The sequence below is a fragment of the Entelurus aequoreus genome, linkage group LG07 (assembly GCF_033978785.1).
Source record: "Entelurus aequoreus isolate RoL-2023_Sb linkage group LG07, RoL_Eaeq_v1.1, whole genome shotgun sequence".
Classification (NCBI taxonomy): domain Eukaryota; kingdom Metazoa; phylum Chordata; class Actinopteri; order Syngnathiformes; family Syngnathidae; genus Entelurus; species Entelurus aequoreus.
The window spans coordinates 76,218,048-76,243,047 of record NC_084737.1 but is presented as its reverse complement, the minus strand read 5'-3'; the positions used below and the strand labels follow the sequence as shown (position 1 = coordinate 76,243,047).

The window sequence follows — 25,000 nt, the reverse complement described above, 5'->3', positions numbered from 1 at the left end:
AGCTGACTTTTGGTGATATAGGCCGGCGGACTGGGGTATATATAGAAAACTAATCATTCACACTTGCATTCACACATTTGGACAATTTAAAGCAGGGGTCACCAACCTTTTTGAAACCAAGAGCTACTTCTTGGGTACTGATTAATGCGAAGGGCTACCAGTTTGATACACACTTAAATAAATTGCCAGAAATAGCCAATTTGCTCAATTTACCTTTAACTCTATGTTATTATTAATAATTAATGATATTTACACTTAATTGAACGGTTTAAAAGAGGAGAAAACATGAAAAAAAATGACAATTAAATTTTGAAACATAGTTTATCTTCAATTTCGACTCTTTAAAATTCAAAATTCAGAAAAACTTAAAAAAAGAATTTATGGAACATCATTAGTAATTTTTCCTGATTAGGATTAATTTTAGAATTTTGATGACATGTTTTAAATAGGTTAAAATTCAATCTGCACTTTGTTAGAATATATAACAAATTGGACCAAGCTATATTTCTAACAAAGACAAATCATTATTTCTTCTAGATTTTCCAGAACAAAAATTTTAAAAGAAATTCAAAAGACTTTGAAATAAGATTTAAATTTGATTCTACAGATTTTCTAGATTTGTCAGAATAATTTTTTTGAATTTTAATCATGATAAGTTTGAAGAAATATTTCACAAATATTCTTCGTCGAAAAAACAGAAACTAAAATGAAGAATTAAATTAAAATGTATTTATTATTCTTTACAATAAAAAATAAAAAAATTACTTGAACATTGATTTAAATTGTCAGGAAAGAAGAGGAAGGAATTTAAAAGGTAAAAAGGTATATGTGTTTAAAAATCCTAAAATCATTTTTAAGGTTGTATTTTTTCTCTAAAATTGTCTTTCTGAAAGTTACAAGAAGCAAAGTAAAAAAAATTATGAATTTATTTAGACAAGTGAAGACCAAGTTTTTAAAATATTTTCTTAGATTTTCAAATTCTATTTGAGTTTTGTCTCTCTTAGAATTAAAAATGTCGGGCAAAGCGAGACCAGCTTGCTAGTAAATAAATAACATTTAAAAAATAGAGGCAGCTCACTGGTAAGTGCTGCTATTTGAGCTATTTTTAGAACAGGCCGGCGGGCTACTCATCTGGTCCTTACGGGCTACCTGGTGCCCGCGGGCACCGCGTTGGTGACCCCTGATTTAGAGTCTCCAATTAACTTAACATGCATAGTTTTGGAATGTGTGAGGAAGCCATCGCACACAAGAGGAAACAAGCATGCAAAGTCCAAACGAAGATTCAACCTCTCAATCTCCTGACTGTGAGGCCAACATGCCAGCCACTGACTACCATAGGCGCCCATCTACATTTCTGCCAGTGGGTGCTCGGTGTGTGTGCATTAAAAAAAAAAAAATAGACATTCAGCGAAGTTAAAGGCCTACTGAAAGCCACTACTACCGACCACGCAGTCTGATAGTTTATATATCAATGATGAAATCTTAACATTGCAACACATGCCAATACGGCCGGGTTAACTTATAAAGTGCAATTTTAAATTTCCCGCGAAACTTCCGGTTGAAAACGTCTATGTATGATGACGTATGCGCGTGACGTCAGTGGTTGAAACGGAAGTATTCGGACACTATTGTATCCAATGCAAAAAGCTCTGTTTTCATCGCAAAATTCCACAGTATTCTGGACATCTGTGTTGGTGAATCTTTTGCAATTTGTTTAATGAACAATGGAGACTGCAAAGAAGAAAGCTGTAAGTGGGATCGGTGTATTAGCGGCTGGCTGCAGCAACACAACCAGGAGGACTTTGACTTGGATAGCAGACGCGCTATCCGACGCTAGCCGCCGACCGCATCGATGATCGGGTGAAGTCCTTCGTCGCTCCGTCGATCGCTGGAACGCAGGTGAGCACGGGTGTTGATGAGCAGATGAGGGCTGGCTGGCGTAGGTGGATAGCTAATGTTTTTAGCATAGCTCTGTGAGGTCCCGTTGCTAAGTTAGCTTCAATGGCGTCGTTAGCAACAGCATTGTTAAGCTTCGCCAGCCTGGAAAGCATTAACCGTGTAGTTACATGTCCATGGTTTAATAGTATTGTTGATTTTCTGTCTATCCTTCCAGTCAGGGGTTTATTTCTTTTGTTTCTATCTGCATTCAAGCACGATGCTATCACGTTAGCTCCGTAGCTAAAGTGCTTCACCGATATATTGTCGTGGAGATAAAAGTCACTGTGAATGTCCATTTCGCGTTCTCGACTCTCATTTTCAAGAGGATATAGTATCCGAGGTGGTTTAAAATACAAATCCGTGATCCACAATAGAAAAAGGAGAACGTGTGGAATCCAATGAGCCCTTGTACCTAAGTTACGGTCAGAGCAAAAAAAGATGCGTCCTGCACTGCACTCTAGTCCGTCCTCATCCACAAATCTCTCATCTTGCTCAAATTAATGGGGTAATCGTCGCTTTCTCGATCTGAATCGCTCCCGCTGCTGGTGTAAACAATGTGCAAATGTGAGGAGCCTTTCAACCTGCGACGTCACGCTACTTCCGGTACAGGCAAGGCTTTTTTTTTATCAGCGACCAAAAGTTGCGAACTTTATCGTCGATGTTCTCTACTAAATCCTTTCAGCAAAAATATGGCAATATCGCGAAATGATCAAGTATGACACATAGAATGGATCTGCTATCCCCGTTTAAATAAAAACATTTCATTTCAGTAGGCCTTTAAGCTACAATACTGTAATAAAACATCTATCAATTATTGGACTTACCGCTTCATTATCCCCACTGTCGCCATAAATTGTAGGTACTGTCTCTATGATTAAATAAATGCACTTTAGGGGAAATCCTTCTGTATATTTTCTTCATACTGAGAAAGAGCTCTTGCTTCATGTCCAGCGGTGTGTTTCATACAACCAATAATGGAGCATTTTACTTAATAAGTCTTACAGTGGACATATTTTTGTTTGAACAACAAACAACGCTACAAAACATTAAAATGGTTTTAGCCAAAAAACATGAGCTGCTGACATAACAAATGACTATGTACCAAATCATGGCAAATCTCAAAGGGCTCACTTAGAACAAGGCAAAAGAAATAACTCCTTAACGTCTTAATGGTTTGGATTTAAATTTCCGGCAATTTTCCATCCATCCATCTTCAACCGCTTATCCGGAATCGGGTCGCGGGGACAGCAGCTCCAGCAAAGACCCCCAGACTTCCCTCTCCAGAGCAACATTTGCGACTTCCTCCTGGGGAATCCCGAAGCGTTCCCAGGCCAGAGAGGAGATATAATCCCCCCATCTGGTCCTTGGCCTGCCGCGGGGCCTCCTCCCAGTGGGACGTGCAACGAGGACCTCCCTAGGGAGACGCTCGTGAGGCATCCGCACGAGATGCCCGAACCACCTAAGCTGGCTCCTTTCCAAGCGAAGGAGCAGCGGCTCTACTCCGAGTCTCTCTCGGGTGACTGCACTTCTCACCCTATCTCTAAGGGAGATGCCAGCCACCCTTCTGAGGAAACTCATTTCGGCCGCTTGTATCCGCGATCTTATTCTTTCGGTCATTACCCACACTTCATGACCATAGGTGAGAGTAGGAATGTAGATAGCTCGGTAGACCGAGAGCTTTGCCTTCTGGCTCAGCTCCCGTTTCGTCACAACAGTGCGGCAGAGAGACTGCAATACTGCCCCAGCTGCTCCGATTCTCCGGCTGATTTCCTTCTCCATCTTTCCCTCACTCGTGAACAAGACCCCGAGATACTTAAACTCCTCCACCTGAGACAGAGTCCTGTCCCCTACCCGGACTGTACAAACCATCGGTTTCCTACTGAGAACCATGGCCTCAGATTTGGAGATGCTGATCCTCATTCCAGCCGCTGAACACTCGGCTGCGAACCGATCCAGTGAGAGCTGAAGGTCACGAACCGAAGGTGCCATCAGGACCACATCATCTGCAAACAGCAGTGACGCAACCTTTAGCCCCCCGAGACGTATACCCTCTCCGCCATGGCCACGACTCCGCCTAGAAATCCTGTCCATGAAAATCACAAACAGGATAGCAAGAAAAGTGAGTTTTGAATAATATGACCTCTTTAAAGGGGACCTATTATGCAAAACCAACATGTCTTACCTATTGGTACCTGTTTTAGTGTATTTGGGATCTGCACTGCAAAAACTGAAATCTAAGTAAGATTGAATATCTCAAATAAGGGTGATATTTGCTTATTTTCTGTCTGATAAGATAATTCTTCTCACTAAGCAGATTTTATGTTAGAGTGTTTTACTTGTTTTAAAGGCCTACTGAAATGAGATTTTCTTATTTCAACAGGGATAGAAGATCCATTCTATATGTCATACTTGATCATTTCGCGATATTGACATATTAGAACATCGACGATAAAGTTCGCAACTTTTGGTCGCTGATAAAAAAGCCTTGCCTGTACCGGAAGTAGCGTGACGTCACAGGTTGTGGAGCTCCTCACATCTGCACATTGTTTACAATCATGGCCACAAGCAGCGAGAGCGATTCGGACCGAGAAAGCGACGATTTCCCCATTAAGTTGAGCGAGGATGAAAGATTCGTGGATGAGGAAAGTGAGAGTGGAGGACTAGAGGGCAGTGGAAGCGATTCAGATAGGGAAGATGCTGTGAGAGGCGGGTGGGACCTGATATTCAGCTGGGAATGACTAAAACAGTAAATAAACACAAGACATATATATACTCTATTAGCCACAACACAACCAGGCTTATATTTAATATGCCACAAATTAATCCCGCATAACAAACACCTCCACCCTCCCGTCCATATAACCCGCCAATACAAATCAAACACCCGCACAACACACTCAATCCCACAGCCCAAAGTACCGTTCACCTCCCCAAAGTTCATACAGCACATATATTTCCCCAAAGTTACGTACGTGACATGCACATAGCGGCACGCACATACAGGCAAGCGATCACATGTTTGGAAGCCGCAGCTGCATACTCACGGCAGCGCGTATCCAACTCAAAGTCCTCCTGGTAAGAGTCTCCGTTGTCCCATCTCCACAGGCCAATGGTAAAGCTTGCCTGTCATCGTTCGGGAATGTAAACAATGAAACAGTGTTTGTGTTGCTGCAGCCGGCCGCTAATACACCGCTTCCCACCTACAGCTTTCTTCTTTGCTATCTCCATTGTTCATTAAACAAATTGCAAAAGATTCACCAACACAGATGTCCAGAATACTGTGGAATTTTGCGATGAAAACAGACGACTTAATAGCTGGCCACAATGCTGTCCCAAAATGTCCGCTACAATCCGTGACGTCACGCGCAAACGTCATCATACCGAGACGTTTTCAGCAGGATATTTCGCGGGAAATTTAAAATTGCACTTTAGTAATCTAACCCGGCCGTATTTGCATGTGTTGCAATGTTAAGATTTCATCATTGATATATAAACTATCAGACTGTGTGGTCGGTAGTAGTGGCTTTCAGTAGGCCTTTAAGTGTTTTGGTCCTAAATGATCTCAGTAAGATATTACAGCTTGTTGCTGAGATTTTATGACCTATATTGAGTAAAACATGCTTGAAACTAGAATAGCAACTGTTGCAAAGCTGTGTCATCAACACTCACAAGTAGAAAAAAGCTTTTTCAAAGTAAGAATTTCTTATTTTAAGCATGTAAAAAAAAAAAATCATGACTTTGACACAATTGTGTCTCATAATTAAAACAGATGACAGCCAAATGTACTTTGCTGTTTTATTTTTTAATGAAAAGAGAGAAAATACGTACTCATATAGTAGTACAGTTGCTATTAGTGAGAAAATACTTATTTTAAGGTATTTTTGGGTTCATTGAGGTTAGCTAATTGTACTTGTTTTGGAAAGTCTTGACAAGCCAAATTTTCTTGTTCTATTGGCAGATAATTTTGTTTAGTTCAAATAAAATACCCCTAATTTTAGTTTTAAAAAAATTCTTGTTTTTGAACACTGACTTTTTGCAGTGTGCATAAGTCCCAAAAATTTGAAATCAAACCATGGACACATTGCGGAGACTCTTATGAAACAATCTTGCTTTCCTTCATACTTCCTCCAAACAAGACGTTTGGAATTGGCCCAGCTTTCCCCAGTTGTGATGTCAGCGAACATCTCCAAATATGGTACAAATTTACCCGAACATCTTTGCACAAATCCGCCATTGTAGTTAATAGGCTCCTTCCTTTTCTCTATCCTCATGTACAAGCAGACTTGCTTGTACATGCACATGCATATTCTGCTGTTGCCATTTCTAATACAATGTAGCGTACAAGTTCAATCCTATAACTGTCAGTACACTCGATATGGAAGCGTTAAAAACTACAACATGGAAGAAGATGCAGTCGAAGTGAAGGCACGTTAATGAGACTGCCCACAAAACTGTGCATCCTAAAGAGACGGTCATGTTAAATGTTGTGTAGACCACAAGGGAGCAATGTTCCCTCTAATTTTTCATGTGTGTGAGCAAACGTAAAAACTCCCTGAGCATTCAGTGGAGTCTATGTGAGCAACATCAGACGTGCACACTGTGGCTACACCAGCAGCACACCTGTCCCAAACCTGACTAAATAACAACTTCAATCTCCATCCATCCATCCATTTTCTACCGCGGGGTGCTGGAGCCTATCTCAGCTGCATTCGGGCGGAAGGCGGTGTACACACTGGACAAGTCCCCACCTCATCGCAGGGCCAACACAGATAGACAGACAACATTCTCTTATTATTATAATCAAATGACAGCAGTCATTTTCATTTCTAATATAAGTGTTTAGGCCCACTTACAATGACAATAACAAAAAATATTGTTTTTCATGAACTGTGTACTTGTATTGTTTGTCTGGGTGGAGGTCCTGCTTTGGAAATAGTTTGTACCCCTTTCAGACATTGCATTTAGTTTCCATTAAAACATTCACATGTTGCACAATGAGATGTAAGCAGGGGATCATGTGTACATTCCTGCAACTTCCTGTTTGTAAAAAATATATTTTTATTAGTATTTATTTAATATACTAACAGCATTTCATGATTAATATTTATAAATTAAGATTCCTAATAAATGACACTAGAATAAGCACACATTAGATTGGTAAATCATAGAGTAACGACCTGGAATGACACTTTATGTGTGGTGTTGGAGTTGTCCGACTTTTTGTGTGGCTGTAAACGCATCACTGGCTAAGTGCCATATGTGCATGTGTTGGCGCAAGTGAGAAAGAGCGAGCGGCTGCTGTTGATATAACAAAGTTGCTTTTGGTCTGGTTTGTACTGCAGAAAATGACCACTTTTGCTAGATATCCTCTTTTTTTACTAATGTTTTGGTGATGTGTTTTAAAGAGTTTTGCTCAGTAAACTGATGGATGGAATTCATGTCCTCAAAGCGTCTCGATAGACGTTACAATATTTGAACAATGATGACGAAAACTGTTTTCTCTCTCGTGTCCGTGTGTCGAAAATTGCCGTGCGCTTATTTTTTTATTTGATTTTGTGCGTGGCGTACATTTGCCGTGCGCAGAGGACGCTTGAGCAGTGCGCAATTGCACGGGCGCGCACCTTAGAGGGAACGTTGCAAGGGAGTGTTTTAAATCTACAAAACAATCCTAATATGACCCCTTTAAGGCTCATGCAGGAGTGAAGGTGTACAATTTGGTGCTAATCCAAACTGTGACTTGTCAGGCTGAGCAGAGGTCTGAGCTTCACTGAGCCCCATTCCAGTTTGTGTTAGGGTTCATTCATTTTTCGCAGCACACTCTTAGCGCCATACACTTTTCACTTGACTAGCCTCTGCTTGTTTAAGTGAGAGAAAAAAGTGGTTTTCTCAGTGTGTGAGTTTGCTTGGACTATGCACACACACACACACACTCAGACACACAGACAGGGCTGTGGCTCGCCACCAGAGATGCTTCGGCAGGCTCAATTAGACTGAAAATTGAGTGGTTCCGCGGTGCGGCCAACAACCAGAATGTGGAATTGATCTGGTTGGCTTGATCAAGGCAGCCAGCAGCACAGCAGTGAAAGACACCGATAGCTAATTGCGAGGACGAACACATATGGAGGCGCTCGGATACAACTGTACTTTTGACAGGTGAAACAGATCTGTTTGTTCAGACATAAACACAGACACGTTTTCAATCAAAGAGCTTTTACCGTTGAGCTGGAGGATATTCCTGCTAGACAGGCTCCCCCCGGTGAAACCACAAGTGACTTCCCGAGGAATGATGATGTGAGAATGACACTGCGTGCGGTCCACTGCCCTTCTCCTGCTTGGATCGTCTTGGTGCCCTGTAAGGGAGAAATGCCATTTTGAGTTAGATATTCAAAAGTTTGGGTCGTTTCACACCTGGAAGGGCCAATCAAAATCTCTAAGGTCACTGAAGAAACTGAAAGGGACTTTTATTGCCTTCTAAAGGGCAAGTGTTCCGTTGTCACTGAGCAATGACACAGTACTTTGCAAACAGCATTAGCCTGCAAAACCAAAGGAACGGGAGGTCAACTCACACATATATCACATCTTTTATCCGTACACAATAGAACGGAGAATTTCGGAGCGCAAACAAGGTTTTCTGGAAAAGACGTGTTTCGAGAGTCTAACTAAAACTTGGAGGCCAAGATGTTTAACAGTAAGATACAGCTATGGTCAGAAATTTACATAAAATACTCACTTGACGCATGAAAAAGAAAAGAAGACTTAGTGCTCTAAAAAGAGAGAAACAAGTTAAGCAGCTAGTATTACATTTTGCGTCCTCTTCTACTGATGTTTTCCTTAAAGGCCTACTGAAATGAGATTTTCTTATTTAAACGGGGATAGCAGATCCATTCTATGTGTCATACTTGATCATTTCGCGATATTGCCATATTTTTGCTTAAAGGATTTAGTAGAGAACATCGACGATAAAGTTTGCAACTTTTGGCCGCTGATAAAAAAAAAAGCCTTGCCTGTACCGGAAGTAGCGTGACGTCACAGGTTGAAAGGCTCCTCACATTTCCCCATTGTTTACACCAGCAGCGAGAGCGATTCGGACCGAGAAAGCGACGATTACCCCATTAATTTGAGCGAGGATGAAAGATTCGTGGATGAGGAAAGTGAGAGTGAAGGATTAGAGTGCAGTGCAGGATGCCAGGGTGTATCTTTTTTCGCTCTGACCGTAACTTAGGTAAAAGGGCTCATTGGATTCCACACTTTCTCCTTTTTCTATTGTGGATCACAGATTTGTATTTTAAACCACCTCGGATACTATATCCTCTTGAAAATGAGAGTCGAGAACGCAAAATGGACATTCACAGTGACTTTTATCTCCACGACAATATATCGGTGAAGCACTTTAGCTACGGAGCTAACGTGATAGCATCGTGCTTGAATGCAGATAGAAACAAAAGAAATAAGCCCCTGACTGGAAGGATAGACAGCAGATCAACAATACTACTATCAGGAGACACCGAACCAAACACTGGACCTGTAACCACACGGTTAATGCTGTGCCGCCTGTCGAAGCCTAGCAATGCTGTTGCTAACGACGCCATTGAAGCTAACTTAGCTACGGGACCTCGTCAGAGCTATGATAAAAACATTAGCGCTCCACCTACGCCAGCCCTCATCTGCTCATCAACACCCGTGCTCACCTGCGTTCCAGCGATCGACGGCGCGATGAAGGACTTCACCCGATCATCCATGCGGTCGGCGGCTAGCGTCGGATAGCGCGTCTGCTATCCTCAAAGTCCTCCTGGTTGTGTTGCTGCAGCCAGCCGCTAATACACCGATCCCACCTACAACTTTCTTCTTTGCAGTCTCCATTGTTCATTAAACAAATTGCAAAAGATTCACCAACACAGATGTCCAGAATACTGTGGAATTATGTGGTGAAAACAGACGACTTAAGCTGGCCACCGTGCTATTCCAAAATGTCTGCTTCAACCCGTGACGTCACGCGCAAACGTCATCATACCGAAAAGTTTTCAGCCGGATATTTCGCGGGAAATTTAAAATTGCACTTTATAAGTTAACCCGGTCGTATTGGCATGTGTTGCAATGTTAAGATTTCATCATTGATATATAAACTATCAGACTGCGTGGTCGGTAGTAGTGGCTTTCAGTAGGCCTTTAAGCAGCTCGTATTAGATTTTGCGTCCTCTTCTACTGATGTTTTCCTTAAGGCCCTCGAGGAAATTCTGAAAGAACATGAGGAAACACAGGATACTGTGTCTGTGGAAGAGGAGATGGAAGAGAGAAAGTCCGGAAATGGTGATTGCTTTACATTTATATTTTGCTCATAATGTTGACCATATCAGTTTTGAAGTAATCATGAAGCAGGGCAACACAAACATGCAAGCTTTGATGAAGATTATACTTCTTCCTGTGTGGCCACCCACACCTGCGGTCCTCTCCAAGGTTTTGTCATTGTCATCCCACTGGGTTGAGTTTTTCCTTGCCCTGATGTGGGATCTGAACCGAGGATGCCGTTGTGGCTTGTGCAGCCTTTTTGAGACACTCGTGATTTAGGGCTGTATAAATAAACATTGATTGATTGATTGATTTTTCTTGTTTGAACTTTCTTAGAGGCTCTTTTTGCACTGCTCTCCAAAATGTAAACAATGGAAGTGATCAACTGATCCCTCAATGAAATTGACAAGATCTTCTCGGGTTTGGGGTAACCTGCCTGTTCTGACGGAACGGTTGTTGCGAGACACAGGATGGACTCTTGGGAGAAGTGGGGTGCCGCGTGCCTGGCGGCCCTTTCAGTTGAGGACGTTGAAGATGTCTACCTATTCGGGATCATGATAAGACATCTGCTGAATGGAGTAAACGTTGCCTGGTGTATCGACAAACTGGAAGATGCTGGCAGCCGTTCAAAGTACCCCACAGCTGCCACAAATGATTGAAGGATGGCCAGAGCTGTGGGCACTCAGACTTCTGTGATGTTGGACTAAATCGCAAACTGGATAACATCTTGGAGATGGCGTCTGCTCTGCATGGCGAACTATGAAGAATTTCAGGACCAGAAATACACAATTAGAGTAAAAAGTTAAAATTAGTTTTTGTTTGCTCAAACACAAACATTCTAATCTGGATTGTTTTCCCTGGCTGGAACGACCAGGCAAGGTTGTTGCTTCGAGATCTCTGCGCTGCTGACCTGTCTCCACTCAAGATGATCTCCTGCTGGCCCCACTATGGACTGGACTCTCACACTATTATGTTAGATCCACTATGGACTGGACTCTCACACTATTATGCTAGATCCACTATGGACTGGACTCTCACACTATTATGTTAGATCTACTATGGACTGGACTCTCACACTATTATGCTAGATCCACTATGGACTGGACTCTTACACTATTATGTTAGATCCACTATGGACAGGACTCTCACACTATTATGTTAGATCCACTATGGACTGTACTCTCACACTATTATGTTAGATCCACTATGGACTGGACTCTCACACTATTATGTTAGATCCACTATGGACTGTACTCTCACACTATTATGTTAGATCCACTATGGACTGGACTCTCACACTATTATGCTAGATCCACTATGGACTGTACTCTCACACTATTATGTTAGATCCACTATGGACTGGACTCTCACACTAATATGCTAGATCCACTATGGACTGGACTCTTACACTATTATGTTAGATCCACTATGGACTGGACTCTCACACTATTATGTTAGATCCACTATGGACTGGACTCTCACACTATTATGTTAGATCCACTATGGACTGGACTCTCACACTAATATGCTAGATCCACTATGGACTGGACTCTTACACTATTATGTTAGATCCACTATGGACTGGAATCTCACACTATTATGTTAGATCCACTATGGACTGGACTCTCACACTATTATGCTAGATCCACTATGGACAGGACTCTCACACTATTATGTTAGATCCACTATGGACTGGACTCTCACACTATTATGCTAGATCCACTATGGACTGGACTCTCACACTATTATGTTAGATCCACTATTGACTGGACTCTCACACTATTATGTTAGATCCACTATGGACTGGACTCTCACACTATTATGTTAGATCCACTATGGACTGGACTCTCACACTATTATGTTAGATCCACTATGGACTGGACTCTCACACTATTATGTTAGATCCACTATGGACTGGACTCACACTATTATGTTAGATCCACTATGGACTGTACTCTCACACTATTATGTTAGATCCACTATGGACTGGACTCTCACTATTATGTTAGATCCACTATGGACAGGACTCACACTATTATGCTAGATCCACTATGGACTGGACTCTCACACTATTATGTTAGATCCACTATTGACTGGACTCTCACACTATTATGTTAGATCCACTATTGACTGGACTCTCACACTATTATGTTAGATCCACTATGGACTGGACTCTCACACTATTATGTTAGATCCACTATTGACTGGACTCTCACACTATTATGTTAGATCCACTATTGACTGGACTCTCACACTATTATGTTAGATCCACTATGGACTGGACTCTCACACTAGGGCTGAACGATTTATCGTTTTCAGATCGAAATTGCGATTTCAGAAGTCTCAATCTTGAGATCGTGAAGGCTTCGGTTTTAGACGAACGTTATTTAGCTCTCCTGGCTGACATGTCTGTTGTGTATATGCAGCCTGCTCGTGCTACTCTCATGCCTTGTCAAACTCACCAATCAGAAGTGGTAAACTACTTGTGAGCAGGGCATGCCGTCACGCTAACCAATCAGAGGCGGCCATTGACGAGGCTACCGCGTACACGCCCACTAACAACTTTGGTGAAGAAACAAACGTCCTGGAGGAAATGGCTGCTGCCGCCGGGTCAGAAGTGGAGGAGGATTTAGTTTTAATACAGAAGAAGAGCAGCACGTCTGTCATTTGGGACTACTTCGGTTTCGAAACTTCAGATGTGCATCAGAAACAGGTACTTTGTAAAACTTGTCGGGCCAAAGTCGCCACATCCCAAGGCAACACGACTAATTTATTCCGGCACTTGAAAAATCACCACCGGCAGTTACACGACGAATGTATGACCAAAAAGTCCGGTGAAAAGTCAACCCCGAGCGATTCAGCCCATTGTAGCAAACATACCACAATTACAGCGTCGTTTGCCAGTATAACTCCTTATGAGAAGAGCAGCCGCAGACAATGTTGTCACATGTCAGCGCTCATGTCTTAAACCATCAAAGGTTGACATGCTAGTTTTCTTGACCAAAAATCTGTGAAGAGTGATGTAGAGATGTCAGGGAAGCAAGTATTATTGTTAAAGTACTTTTTAGATTGTGTTTGTTCTGCACTTTACCCTGACTTGTGGTGTCAGTTTTTGTAAAAAAAAAAAAGATAAATGCTAGTTTTCAGGAATATTATGTTCTATTGTTAACAGAATAGATGTGCAATATTTGGGTACTGCTAAGCGGTAAATGAATGACCCACCTATTTTAATGTCTGACATATTTTTCAGAAGGGCAGAGGTTGGGTCATTTTGTTTTTGTAATAGTATTTTCTTTATTACCATTACTTTTCAATTTCACTTTAAAATATTGTTCAGGTTTCTTCCAGGGTTGAATAAAGTACTTGAATTGCTGCTATAGATGTTGATAGGCTAGCTCTCTTGAGCCATAAAAGACTGACCTACCTACTTGAGTATAAGACTGTTTACATAAGGTCAGGATCCTTTTTTTCCTTTATTGAAGTTGTTGAATTTTGTTTTTCTTATTATATATTAAGCATTGCTTTTTGTGTTGGAATTGTTTTGTATTTTATTTAACTTAAACTTTTTTATTTATCTTAACATAATTAAGGTTTTTGTACTGGTTTTAGTTCTTTAGTTTTAATAACTGCTGTTGGTCAAGAACTTTGGAGAATGTACATGCATGTTTCTTAATAAATACATGTTTGAAGCAATTCTTACCTTTTAGTATTCATCCTTGCATTACATAGCATTTAATGTTTTCATGGTATATCATTTTTTGTCATGTTTTAAATCTGTTACTGTTACTGAAGCTTGATTTGAAAAGAAATCGTGAGTCAAAATCGAAATCGCAATTTCTGTCAGAAAAATCGTGATCAGATTTTTTCCTGAAATCGTTCAGCCCTATCTCACACTATTATGTTAGATCCACTATGGACTGGACTCTCACACTATTATGTTAGATCCACTATGGACTGGACTCTCACACTATTATGTTAGATCCACTATGGACTGGACTCACACTATTATGTTAGATCCACTATGGACTGTACTCTCACACTATTATGTTAGATCCACTATGGACTGGACTCTCACTATTATGTTAGATCCACTATGGACAGGACTCACACTATTATGCTAGATCCACTATGGACTGGACTCTCACACTATTATGCTAGATCCACTATGGACTGGACTCTTACACTATTATGTTAGATCCACTATGGACAGGACTCTCACACTATTATGTTAGATCCACTATGGACTGGACTCTCACTATTTTGTTAGATCCACTATGGACAGGACTCTCACACTATTATGCTAGATCCACTATGGACTGGACTCTCACATTATTATGCTAGATCCACTATGGACTGGACTCTTACACTATTATGTTAGATCCACTATGGACAGGACTCTCACACTATTATGTTAGATCCACTATGGACTATGGATATATGTGTTTTGCTCAAGTTTTTTACTGGTCCCAAACTAAGCCCCCGCCCCATAGCAGTTTAGTTTGGGACTTGTTTTTTTCTCTCGTCTTCTTCCCCCCATGCGTACCACATTCCTACCTTTTTTACAGGGGGCCACCCCCGTGGAGACCAAATCTTTGTTCTGCAACTGTATGTCTGTTCTTGGACGGGTTTGTACTGAAAATTTAAAGGCCTACTGAAAGCCACTACTACCGACCACGCAGTCTGATAGTTTATATATCAATGATGAAATCTTAACATTGCAACACATGCCAATACGGCCGGGTTAGATTAGTAAAGTGCCATTTTAAATTTCCCGCAAATTATCCTGCTGAAAACGTCTCGGTATGATGACGTTTGCGCGTGACGTCACGGAAAGTAGCGGACATTTTGGGACACCATTGTGGCCAGCTATTAAGTAGTCTGTTTTCATCGCAAAATTCCACAGTATTCTGGACATCTGTTTTGGTGAATCTTTTGCAATTTGTTTAATGAACAATGGAGACAGCAAAGAAGAAAGCTGTAGGTGGGAAGCGGTGTATTAGCGGCCGGCTGCAGCAACACAAACATGTAGCCGGTGTTTCATTGTTTACAGTCCCGAAAGATGACAGTCAAGCTTTACCATTGGCCTGTGGAGAACTGGGACAAGAGAGACTCTTACCAGGAGGACTTTGAGTTGGATACGCGCTACCGTGAGTATGCAGCTGCGGCTTCCAAACATTTGATCGCTTGCCCGTACGTGCGTGCCGCTATGTGCATGTCACGTACGTAACTTTGGGGAAAAATATATGTGCTGTATGAACTTTACGGAGGTGAACGGTACTTTGGGCTGTGGGATTGAGTGTGTTGTGCGGGTGTTTGATTTGTATTGGCGGGTTATATGGACGGGAGGGGGGAGGTGTTTGTTATGCGGGATTAATTTGTGGCATATTAAATATAAGCCTGGTTGTGTTGTGGCTAATAGAGTATATATATGTCTTGTGTTTATTTACTGTTTTAGTCATTCCCAGCTGAATATCAGGTCCCACCCGCCTCTCACAACATCTTCCCTATCTGAATCGCTTCCACTGCCCTCTAGTCCTTCACTCTCACTTTCCTCATCCACAAATCTTTCATCCTCGCTCAAATTAATGGGATAATCGTCGCTTTCTCGGTCCGAATCGCTCTCGCTGCTGGTGGCCATAATTGTAAACAATGTGCAGATGTGAGGAGCTCCACCACCTGTGACGTCACGCTACTTCCGGTACAGGCAAGGCTTTTTTATCAGCGACCAAAAGTTGCGAACTTTATCGTCGATGTTCTCTACTAAATCCTTTCAGCAAAAATATGGCAATATCGCGAAATGATCAAGTATGACACATAGAATGGACCTGCTATCCCCGTTTAAATAAGAAAATCGCATTTCAGTAGGCCTTTAATTTTGTTGTACTTTTTAAGAGCAATGACAATAAACTTCTATCCATCCATTTCAACGGCAGATCCCAAGATTATCCGTTCCAAAAATTCTGGTTGTTTTTTTGGATGTTTCGTTCCTCTGCCGAGGTTTGGATAAAGACCTAAACTGTCAACACGAGGTGAAAGGAAGTTGGATAGAACATACTTGCCAACCTTGAGACCTCCGATACCGGGAGGTGGGGGGGTGGGGGGCGTGGTTAAGAGGAGAATATATTTAAGCTAGAATTCACCAACTCAAGTATTTCATATATATATATATATATATATATATATATATATATATATATATATATATATATATATATATAAAATAGTGCTCTACCACTGTATCGAGCACTATTTTTTTTTTTTTTGGATAATGTAATTAAGACATATATATATATATATATATATATATATATATATATATATATATATATATATATATATATATATATATATATATATATATATATGAAATACTTGACTTTCAGTGAATTCTAGCTATATATATAATATATATATATATATATATATATATATATATATATATATATATATATATATATAAATATATATATATATATATATATATATATATATATATATTAATTTTATTATACATATAAATAAAAGAAATACTTGAATGTCATTGTTCTGGAGGCTATCCAGTAGATGGCAGTATTGTCCTGTTTAAGAGTGTCACAACATTGCTATTTACGGCAGACGAACCGCTTTACGGTAGACTAAACGTGACTGCTGCTGTTGTGTGTTGTTACCGCGCTGGGAGGACGTTAATGAAACTGCCTAACAATAAACCCACATAAGAAACCAAGAATTCGCCCTCGATCATTCTACAGTTATGACGTCATTGGGCAGGACAGCTGTTTATATTGTGGGAAAGCTGGACGTGAGAACAGGCTGTCCCCACTCAGGTCCGCATTGAGCTGGAGGGGGCGTGGCCTCCAGCTCAATACCGAATACCGGGAGTTTGTCGGGAGAAAATTTCTGCCGGGAGGTTATCGGGAGAGGCGCTGAATACCGGGAGTCTCCCGGTAAAAACGGGAGGGTTGGCAAGTATGGGATAGAATGTTCGGAAACAACAATAAACTGTTCAACTGCTGCAACACCAGTTTTACATCACCATGGACTGAGAGGGTGTCGACCAAGCAAGAAGTACGTACTCGGAAACATACATCTGTTTTTTACAGTCGTCAATAATATAATTATAATAAACCATACAAACCGTCGTAAATCGGAGATACAGGATTTTCTTCAGAAAGCAACGATATACACTTATGACAAAGGACACAACACATTATTATACGTTAGACCAGGGGTCGGCAACCCGCGGCTCTAGAGCCGCATGCGGCTCTTTAGCGCCGCCCTAGTGGCTCTCTGGAGCTTTTTCAGAAATGTATGAAAAATGGAAAAAGATGAGGGGAAAAAAAAATATTTTTGTTTTAATATGGTTTCTGTAGGAGGACAAACATGACACAAATCTCCCTAATTGTTATAAAGCACATTGTTTATATTAAACATGCTTCACTGATTCAAGTATTTGGCGAGCGCCGTTTTGTCCTACTAATTTTGGCGGTCTTTCAACTCACCGTAGTTTGTTTACATGTAGAACTTTCTCCGACTTTCTAGGACTTTCTTTTTCTGTCTCATTTTGTCCACCAAACTTTTAACGTTGTGCATGAATGCACAAAGGTGAGTTTGGTTGATGTTATTGACTTGTGTGGAGTGCTAATCGGACATATTTGGTCACTGCATGACTGCAAGCTAATCGATGCTAACATGCTATTTAGGTGAGCTATATGTACATATTGCATCATTATGCCTCATTTGTAGCTATATTTGAGGTCATTTAGTTTCCTTTAAGGCATCTTAATTCAATTTATATCTCATGACACACTATCTGTATGTACTATGGCTTTTAATTTTTTGCGGCTCCAGACAGATTTGTTTTTGTATTTTTGGTCCAATATGGCTCTTTCAACATTTTGGGTTGCCGACCCCTGCGTTAGACAAAGCTACTACACCAATAAAAAACTGAAAAAGGACAAAGTTAATAGTAAAAAAAAATCAGTTAAAGACATACTGTATCCTCAGATGTGAAAACCTTTCATATATCAGCTTTTACTTGAAATGATGATGGAGCCAAATTGAACATGCTAGAGGGGAAAACCTTGGCTTAGAAGACCTAAAGCAGGATCGATACATGATCACAAGCCTGGCAGGATTAATTATCACCGGAGAATGAGCAGAGAATTGTAAACGTAGAAAGCCGACTGACACTGATTGACGCTTCATGTCTGGCCGAGTAATCCATGACATTTCCGCAGTAGAGCAAAGTAATACACGCAAGGACTGCATTTTGCGTTCCTGGAGGTGGTAACGCATCATTACGGATCCTATAATAGTTTGACCAGTCGCAGGATAAATTAAATTCCGAAACATTTTGAACACCATCAATCCCACAAACAGTCTTATGCCATCATTTGTTGTAGCCCAGCTGACAGTTTGGTGTCATTGTCTGAGGCAAATATGCACTCCAGAGTGAGCAGAGAATTATGATTGATCATACCATACAGCCTCATTTGAGGGCGTGGAGACAATGAAAGCTTTTTGAACAGCACTTAATCGATAGAACAATGTCAATAGGCTTGTTGGTTGTATGGAGAACACTTAATGCAATTTAGAGCCGACAGAAGGAGTAATAATGTTTTAAGTCCATTAGCTTCCTAACCTTGGCTCATCCAGACATGCTCAAATGATCTGCTCAAATGATGGCGAAGTCGCTTAATGGTTTGCAAAGACGTTTTGGACACCCCTTAAAGCGGGGGTGTCCAAAGTGCGGCCGGGGGCCATTTTTAACGGCCCCACAGCACATTTTAAAAATACGATTGGAAAAAAAAAATTAAAAACATGATAAGTGGTATAAAAGAGCAAGCAGGTGAAATGTAACAAGAAAATGTCGCAATGTTGACTCTAATAACACAAAGCTGCCATGCAGGCTGTTTCTTTCTTTAACCCTGTAACACCCTTGTTGTAAAATGACAACGTTACCTTTAACCATCGTAAAAAACAATCTGTTATATATATTTTTTTTTTTTACCACATTTACATAGTCATTGGGTTCTATTGTTCAGTCTCACAAGGCTATTGGATCCTACATTTGTTTATAAGTCACGCCTTCCGGCCATGAACTCACACAACCTCTCAAGGTTTCCTTCGAACAAAATCTATTTGTTTCATTGGACTGGATTCATCAGATTCAAGCAATTAAAATGTCTTTTATGTTTTTTTTGGTTGTTATTACAATGTCTAGAGCATGTACATATGTAGTTATTGTGGAACAGATGCATCCAATTTCATTTAGAGCTTGTTATATAATTGTTGTTGTTATAAAGAGTTTTATCTTGTTTCATGTTTTTTATATTTGTAATAAATGACTTCATAAAAATATAACTAATGTGTGATTATTATTAATGGTATATACTGTTATGGGGCTAAGAAAGCAATCAACCCTGCAAATTAACCCTTAATTGTTCAGACAACGTGAGTACAAATACAGAAATTCTGCTCCCATCAAAGCCCAAGGTTGCAATATTACAACATTTCTCTAAAAACATACATAAACATTTTTGTTTTTTTACCTCTTCAATTTCTGCATCAAATGCCTCCTACAACATCTGAAAGGTCAATTTTTTTTTAGGTTTTTCTATATTTGGGTCTTACAGGGTTAAAAAATAATAATGAATCAAAATCAATGTCATTATGAATTATTGACCTATTCAAGGCTCCAATTACGTCACATTTGAGATATTTTTGGGGAAAATGTTGCATATTTTGTGTTTGCCATATAAAAAACTGAGCTGTTTTTTATAAAGAAGGGCCTAAAACGAACAAACGAAAAACATAAACAACAGTAAAACGTATAATTGACGGATAGATCTGGAGTTGATCTCGAGATTATTGTGTTGAAAGCAAACAGTAAAAAAAAAAATATATAATTTATTTTTTAACACTATAATTATTTGGATCCCCAATCATTTTAGTGTGATTTGTTTTTAAGTGTCATTGCTCAAAAATGAATAATTATGAATAATTCCAGTGCGAAAAAGAAAAAAAAAAGCCTTACTCCAGGGGTGTCCAAAGTGCGGCCCGGGGCCATTTGCGGCCCGCAGGTCATTTTTTTAACGGCCCCCCCGGCACATTCTAAAAATACGATTAAAAAAAATAAAAAAACATAAAAGTGGTATAAAAGAGAAAACTGGTGAAATTTAACAAGAAAATGTTGCAATGTTGACTCTAATAACACAAAGCTGCCATGCAGGCTGTTTCTTTCTTTGAAAAATAATAATGAATCAAAATCAATGTCATTATGAATTATTGACCTATCCAAGGCTCCAATTACGTCACATCTGAGATATTTTGGGGAAAATGTTGCATATTTTGTGTTTGCCATATAAAAAACTGAGCTGTTTTTTATAAAGAAGGGCCTAAAACGAACAAACGAAAAACATAAACAACAATAAAACGTATAATTGACGGATAGATCTGAAGTTGATCTCGAGATTATTGTGTTAAAAGCAAACAGTAAAAAAAATATATATATTTATTTTTAACACTATAATTATTTGGATCCCCAATCATTTTTGTGTGATTTGTTTTGAAGTGTCATTGCTCAAAAATGAATAATTATGAATAATTCCAGTGCGAAAAAGAAAAAAAAAAAAGCCTTACTCCAGGGTGTCCAAAGTGCGGCCCGGGGCCATTTGCGGCCCGCAGGTCATTTTTTTAACGGCCCCCCCGGCACATTCTAAAAATACGATTAAAAAAAATAAAAAACATAAAAAGTGGTATAAAAGAGAAAACTGGTGAAATTTAACAAGAAAATGTTGCAATGTTGATTCTAATAACACAACGCTGCCATGCAGGCTGTTTCTTTCTTTAAAAAATAATAATGAATCAAAATCAATGTCATTATGAATTATTGACCTATCAAGGCTCCAATTACGTCACATCTGAGATATTTTGGGGGAAAATGTTGCATATTTTGTGTTTGCCATATAAAAAACTGAGCTGTTTTTTATAAAGAAGGGCCTAAAACGAACAAACGAAAAACATAAACAACAATAAAACGTATAATTGACGGATAGATTTGAAGTTGATCTCGAGATTATTGTGTTAAAAGCAAACAGTAAAAAAAATATATATATATTTATTTTAACACTATAATTATTTGGATCCCCAATCATTTTAGTGTGATTTGTTTTTAAGTGTCATTGCTCAAAAATGAATAATTATGAATAATTCCAGTGCGAAAAAGAAAAAAAAAACAGCCTTACTCCAGGGGTGTCCAAAGTGCGGCCCGGGGGCCATTTGCGGCCCGCAGGTCATTTTTTAAACGGCCCCCCGGCACATTCTAAAAATACGATTAAAAAAAATAAAAAAACAAAAAGTTGTTATAAAAGAGAAAACTGGTGAAATTTAACAAGAAAATGTTGCAATGTTGACTCTAATAACACAACGCTGCCATGCAGGCTGTTTCTTTCTTTATAAAATAATAATGAATCAAAATCAACGTTATTGTGAATTATCAACCTATTCAAGGCTCCAATTACTTCACATTAAATATTCCCCTTTGAGATATTTTTGGGGAAAGTGTTGCATATTTTGTGTTTGCCATTTAAAAAACAAAGTTGTTTTTTTTTGTTGTTTTTTTTAAAAGAAGGGCCTAAAATGAACAAACAAAAACATAAACAACAGTAAAACGTATAATTGACGGAGAGATCTGAAGTACATCTCGAGACTATTGTGTTAAAAGTTAAAAAAAAGTATGATTTATTTTTAAAAACTTTACTAAGCAGGACCCTTTAGGATCTTCAATAATTTTAGTGGGACTTTTTTTTCAGTTTCATTGTGAAAAATAAATAAATAAAGAATGAAAATCAATGTTGTTATGAGTTATTGACCTTTTTAAGACTCCAATTATTATATAATCTCAAATATTCCACTTAAAAATGTTATTGTGTGAAAATATTGCATATTTTGTGTTTTTTCCATAAAAAAACAGGGTTTTCTTTGACAACAAGAGCATAAATCTTAAATCTTTAAAACCATTATATTGACAGATAGACCTAATGTTGATCTAGAGATTTAAAACTTGAATAATAATAAAAATAATAATACTGAATAATGACACATTTTTAATATTTTTTTGACCAAAACCCTTTGGGGTCCCCGGGATCAAGCCTGAGTGGAGGCCTAAATGTATATATTTTTTAAATATATTGTATTGGTTTTTAAAATAAAAAATATCAAAATGGCCCCCGCTTGCTTTGATTTTTCAGAGTGTGGCCCTCAGTGGAAAAAGTTTGGACACCCCTGCCTTCAAGGATGCTTTCACATTATATTGTAAATGGCATATGGAATTCATAGCAAATGGTATTGTTGTGTTTTGGAGAGGTGGCATCCTCCAACTGTTTCAGAGGCAGAATACAACAACAAACTGATAACGGGCGCCTGCTAAAGGAATAATAGACGCCCAGGGTTGCCATGAACACAGTTGTGTAGATTAATGGCTGAGGTGTCTGCCTTCCCAAATCATCGCCTTCATCATCCATCAGCCTTTACCGCCTTCCCACTCAGCACAGTGCAATTGTTTGAGTTCTATTCCCCCGAATTGCTGTTGGGAGGACATTACTTCTGTTTAAATATCTCTCATCCATAATATAACCATGGAGACGCAAAACCCTCATGACTCACTGTGGGCCCTTTCACTTCATTTCTTTTGTGCACAGTATTGTTTTGGTGATGGATGGAATCAGGCGGTAAAGCCCGCAAAGGATGCGATATGATGAAGCACTATTTGACCGATAAAACAAATGGTTTAATAATGAATCCGATTACAATACCGATTTCGTCCTTTAATGGTTCTATATTAACCATATTGCCCCATTAGAGAGCCACAACTAACCAGGTTGGCATGGATGTCTTCATAACTGTCACACGATCAGCCCAAAATGACAAAATCTAGCGAAGAGATGAGAGCTAACATGTCAAGTCATAGCATCGTTGACACCATGTTGGGAACAGAAACTATTTCAGAGTAAACCAGGGGTGTCCAATCTTTTTCCACTGAGGGCCGCACACTGAAAAATCAAAGCAAGCGGGGGCCATTTTGATATTTTTTTATTTTAAAAACCAATACATGTATAAAAAATATAGATTTAGGCCTCCACTCAGGCGTGATCCCGGAGACCCCAAATGGTTTTGGTCAAAAAAATATTAAAAATGTGTCCTTATTCAGTATTATTATTTGTATTATTATTCAAGCTCCTCGGTGGCAAGGCCCCGGGGTGGATGAGATCCGCCCGGAGTTCCTTAAGGCTCTGGATGCTGTGGGGCTGTCTTGGTTGACAAGACTCTGCAGCATCGCGTGGACATCGGGGGTGGTACCTCTGGATTGGCAGACCGGGGTGGTGGTTCCTCTCTTTAAGAAGGGGAACCGGAGGGTGTGTTCTAACTATAGTGGGATCACACTCCTCAGCCTTCCCGGTAAGGTCTATTCAGGTGTGCTGGAGAGGAGGCTACGCCGGATAGTCGAACCTCGGATTCAGGAGGAACAGTGTGGTTTTCGTCCTGGTCGTGGAACTGTGGACCAGCTCTATACTCTCGGCAGGGTCCTTGAGGGTGCATGGGAGTTTGCCCAACCAGTCTACATGTGTTTTGTGGACTTGGAGAAGGCATTCGACCGTGTCCCTCGGTGAAGTCCTGTGGGGAGTGCTCAGAGAGTATGGGGTATCGGACTGTCTGATTGTGGCGGTCCGCTCCCTGTATGATCAGTGTCAGAGTTTGGTCCGCATTGCCGGCAGTAAGTCGGACACGTTTCCAGTGAGGGTTGGACTCCGCCAAGGCTGCCCTTTGTCACCGATTCTGTTCATAACTTTTATGGACAGAATTTCTAGGCGCAGTCAAGGCGTTGAGGGCATCCGGTTTGGTGGCTGCAGGATTAGGTCTCTGCTTTTTGCAGATGATGTGGTCCTGATGGCTTCATCTGGCCAGGATCTTCAGCTCTCGCTGGATCGGTTCGCAGCTGAGTGTGAAGCGACTGGGATGAGAATCAGCACCTCCAAGTCCGAGTCCATGGTTCTCGCCCGGAAAAGGGTGGAGTGCCATCTCCGGGTTGCGGAGGAGACCCTGCCCCAAGTGGAGGAGTTTAAGTACCTCGGAGTCTTGTTCACGAGTGAGGGAAGAGTGGATCGTGAGATCAACAGGCGGATCGGTGCGGCGTCTTCAGTAATGCGGACGCTGTATCGATCCGTTGTGGTGAAGAAGGAGCTGAGCCGGAAGGCAAAGCTCTCAATTTACCGGTCGATCTACGTTCCCATCCTCACCTATGGTCATGAGCTTTGGGTTATGACCGAAAGGACAAGATCACGGGTACAAGCGGCCGAAATGAGTTTCCTCCGCCGGGTGGCGGGTCTCTCCCTTAGAGATAGGGTGAGAAGCTCTGCCATCCGGGGGGAGCTCAAAGTAAAGCCGCTGCTCCTCCACATCGAGAGGAGCCAGATGAGGTGGTTCGGGCATCTGGTCAGGATGCCACCCGAACGCCTCCCTAGGGAGGTGTTTAGGGCACGTCCGACCGGTAGGAGGCCACGGGGAAGACCCAGGACACGTTGGGAAGACTATGTCTCCCGGCTGGCCTGGGAACGCCTCGGGATCCCCCGGGAGGAGCTGGACGAAGTGGCTGGGGAGAGGGAAGTCTGGGCTTCCCTGCTTAAGCTGCTGCCCCCGCGACCCGACCTCAGATAAGCGGAAGAAGATGGATGGATGGATGGATGGATGGATATTATTCAAGTTTTAAATCTCTAGA

The 25,000-nt window shown here is 40.5% G+C and overlaps 1 protein-coding gene across 1 annotated transcript in view; it reads right to left on the bottom strand.

The window, feature by feature from the left end:
• The window catches only part of nphp4 (nephronophthisis 4), a 486,853-nt gene that overhangs the window by 91,032 nt on the left and 370,821 nt on the right, over positions 1-25,000 (bottom strand). The window contains exon 20 of the mRNA XM_062054501.1: positions 8,154-8,288. Within this exon, the coding sequence (XP_061910485.1) occupies positions 8,154-8,288 (135 nt within the window). The remainder of the gene's footprint in view (positions 1-8,153; positions 8,289-25,000) is intronic.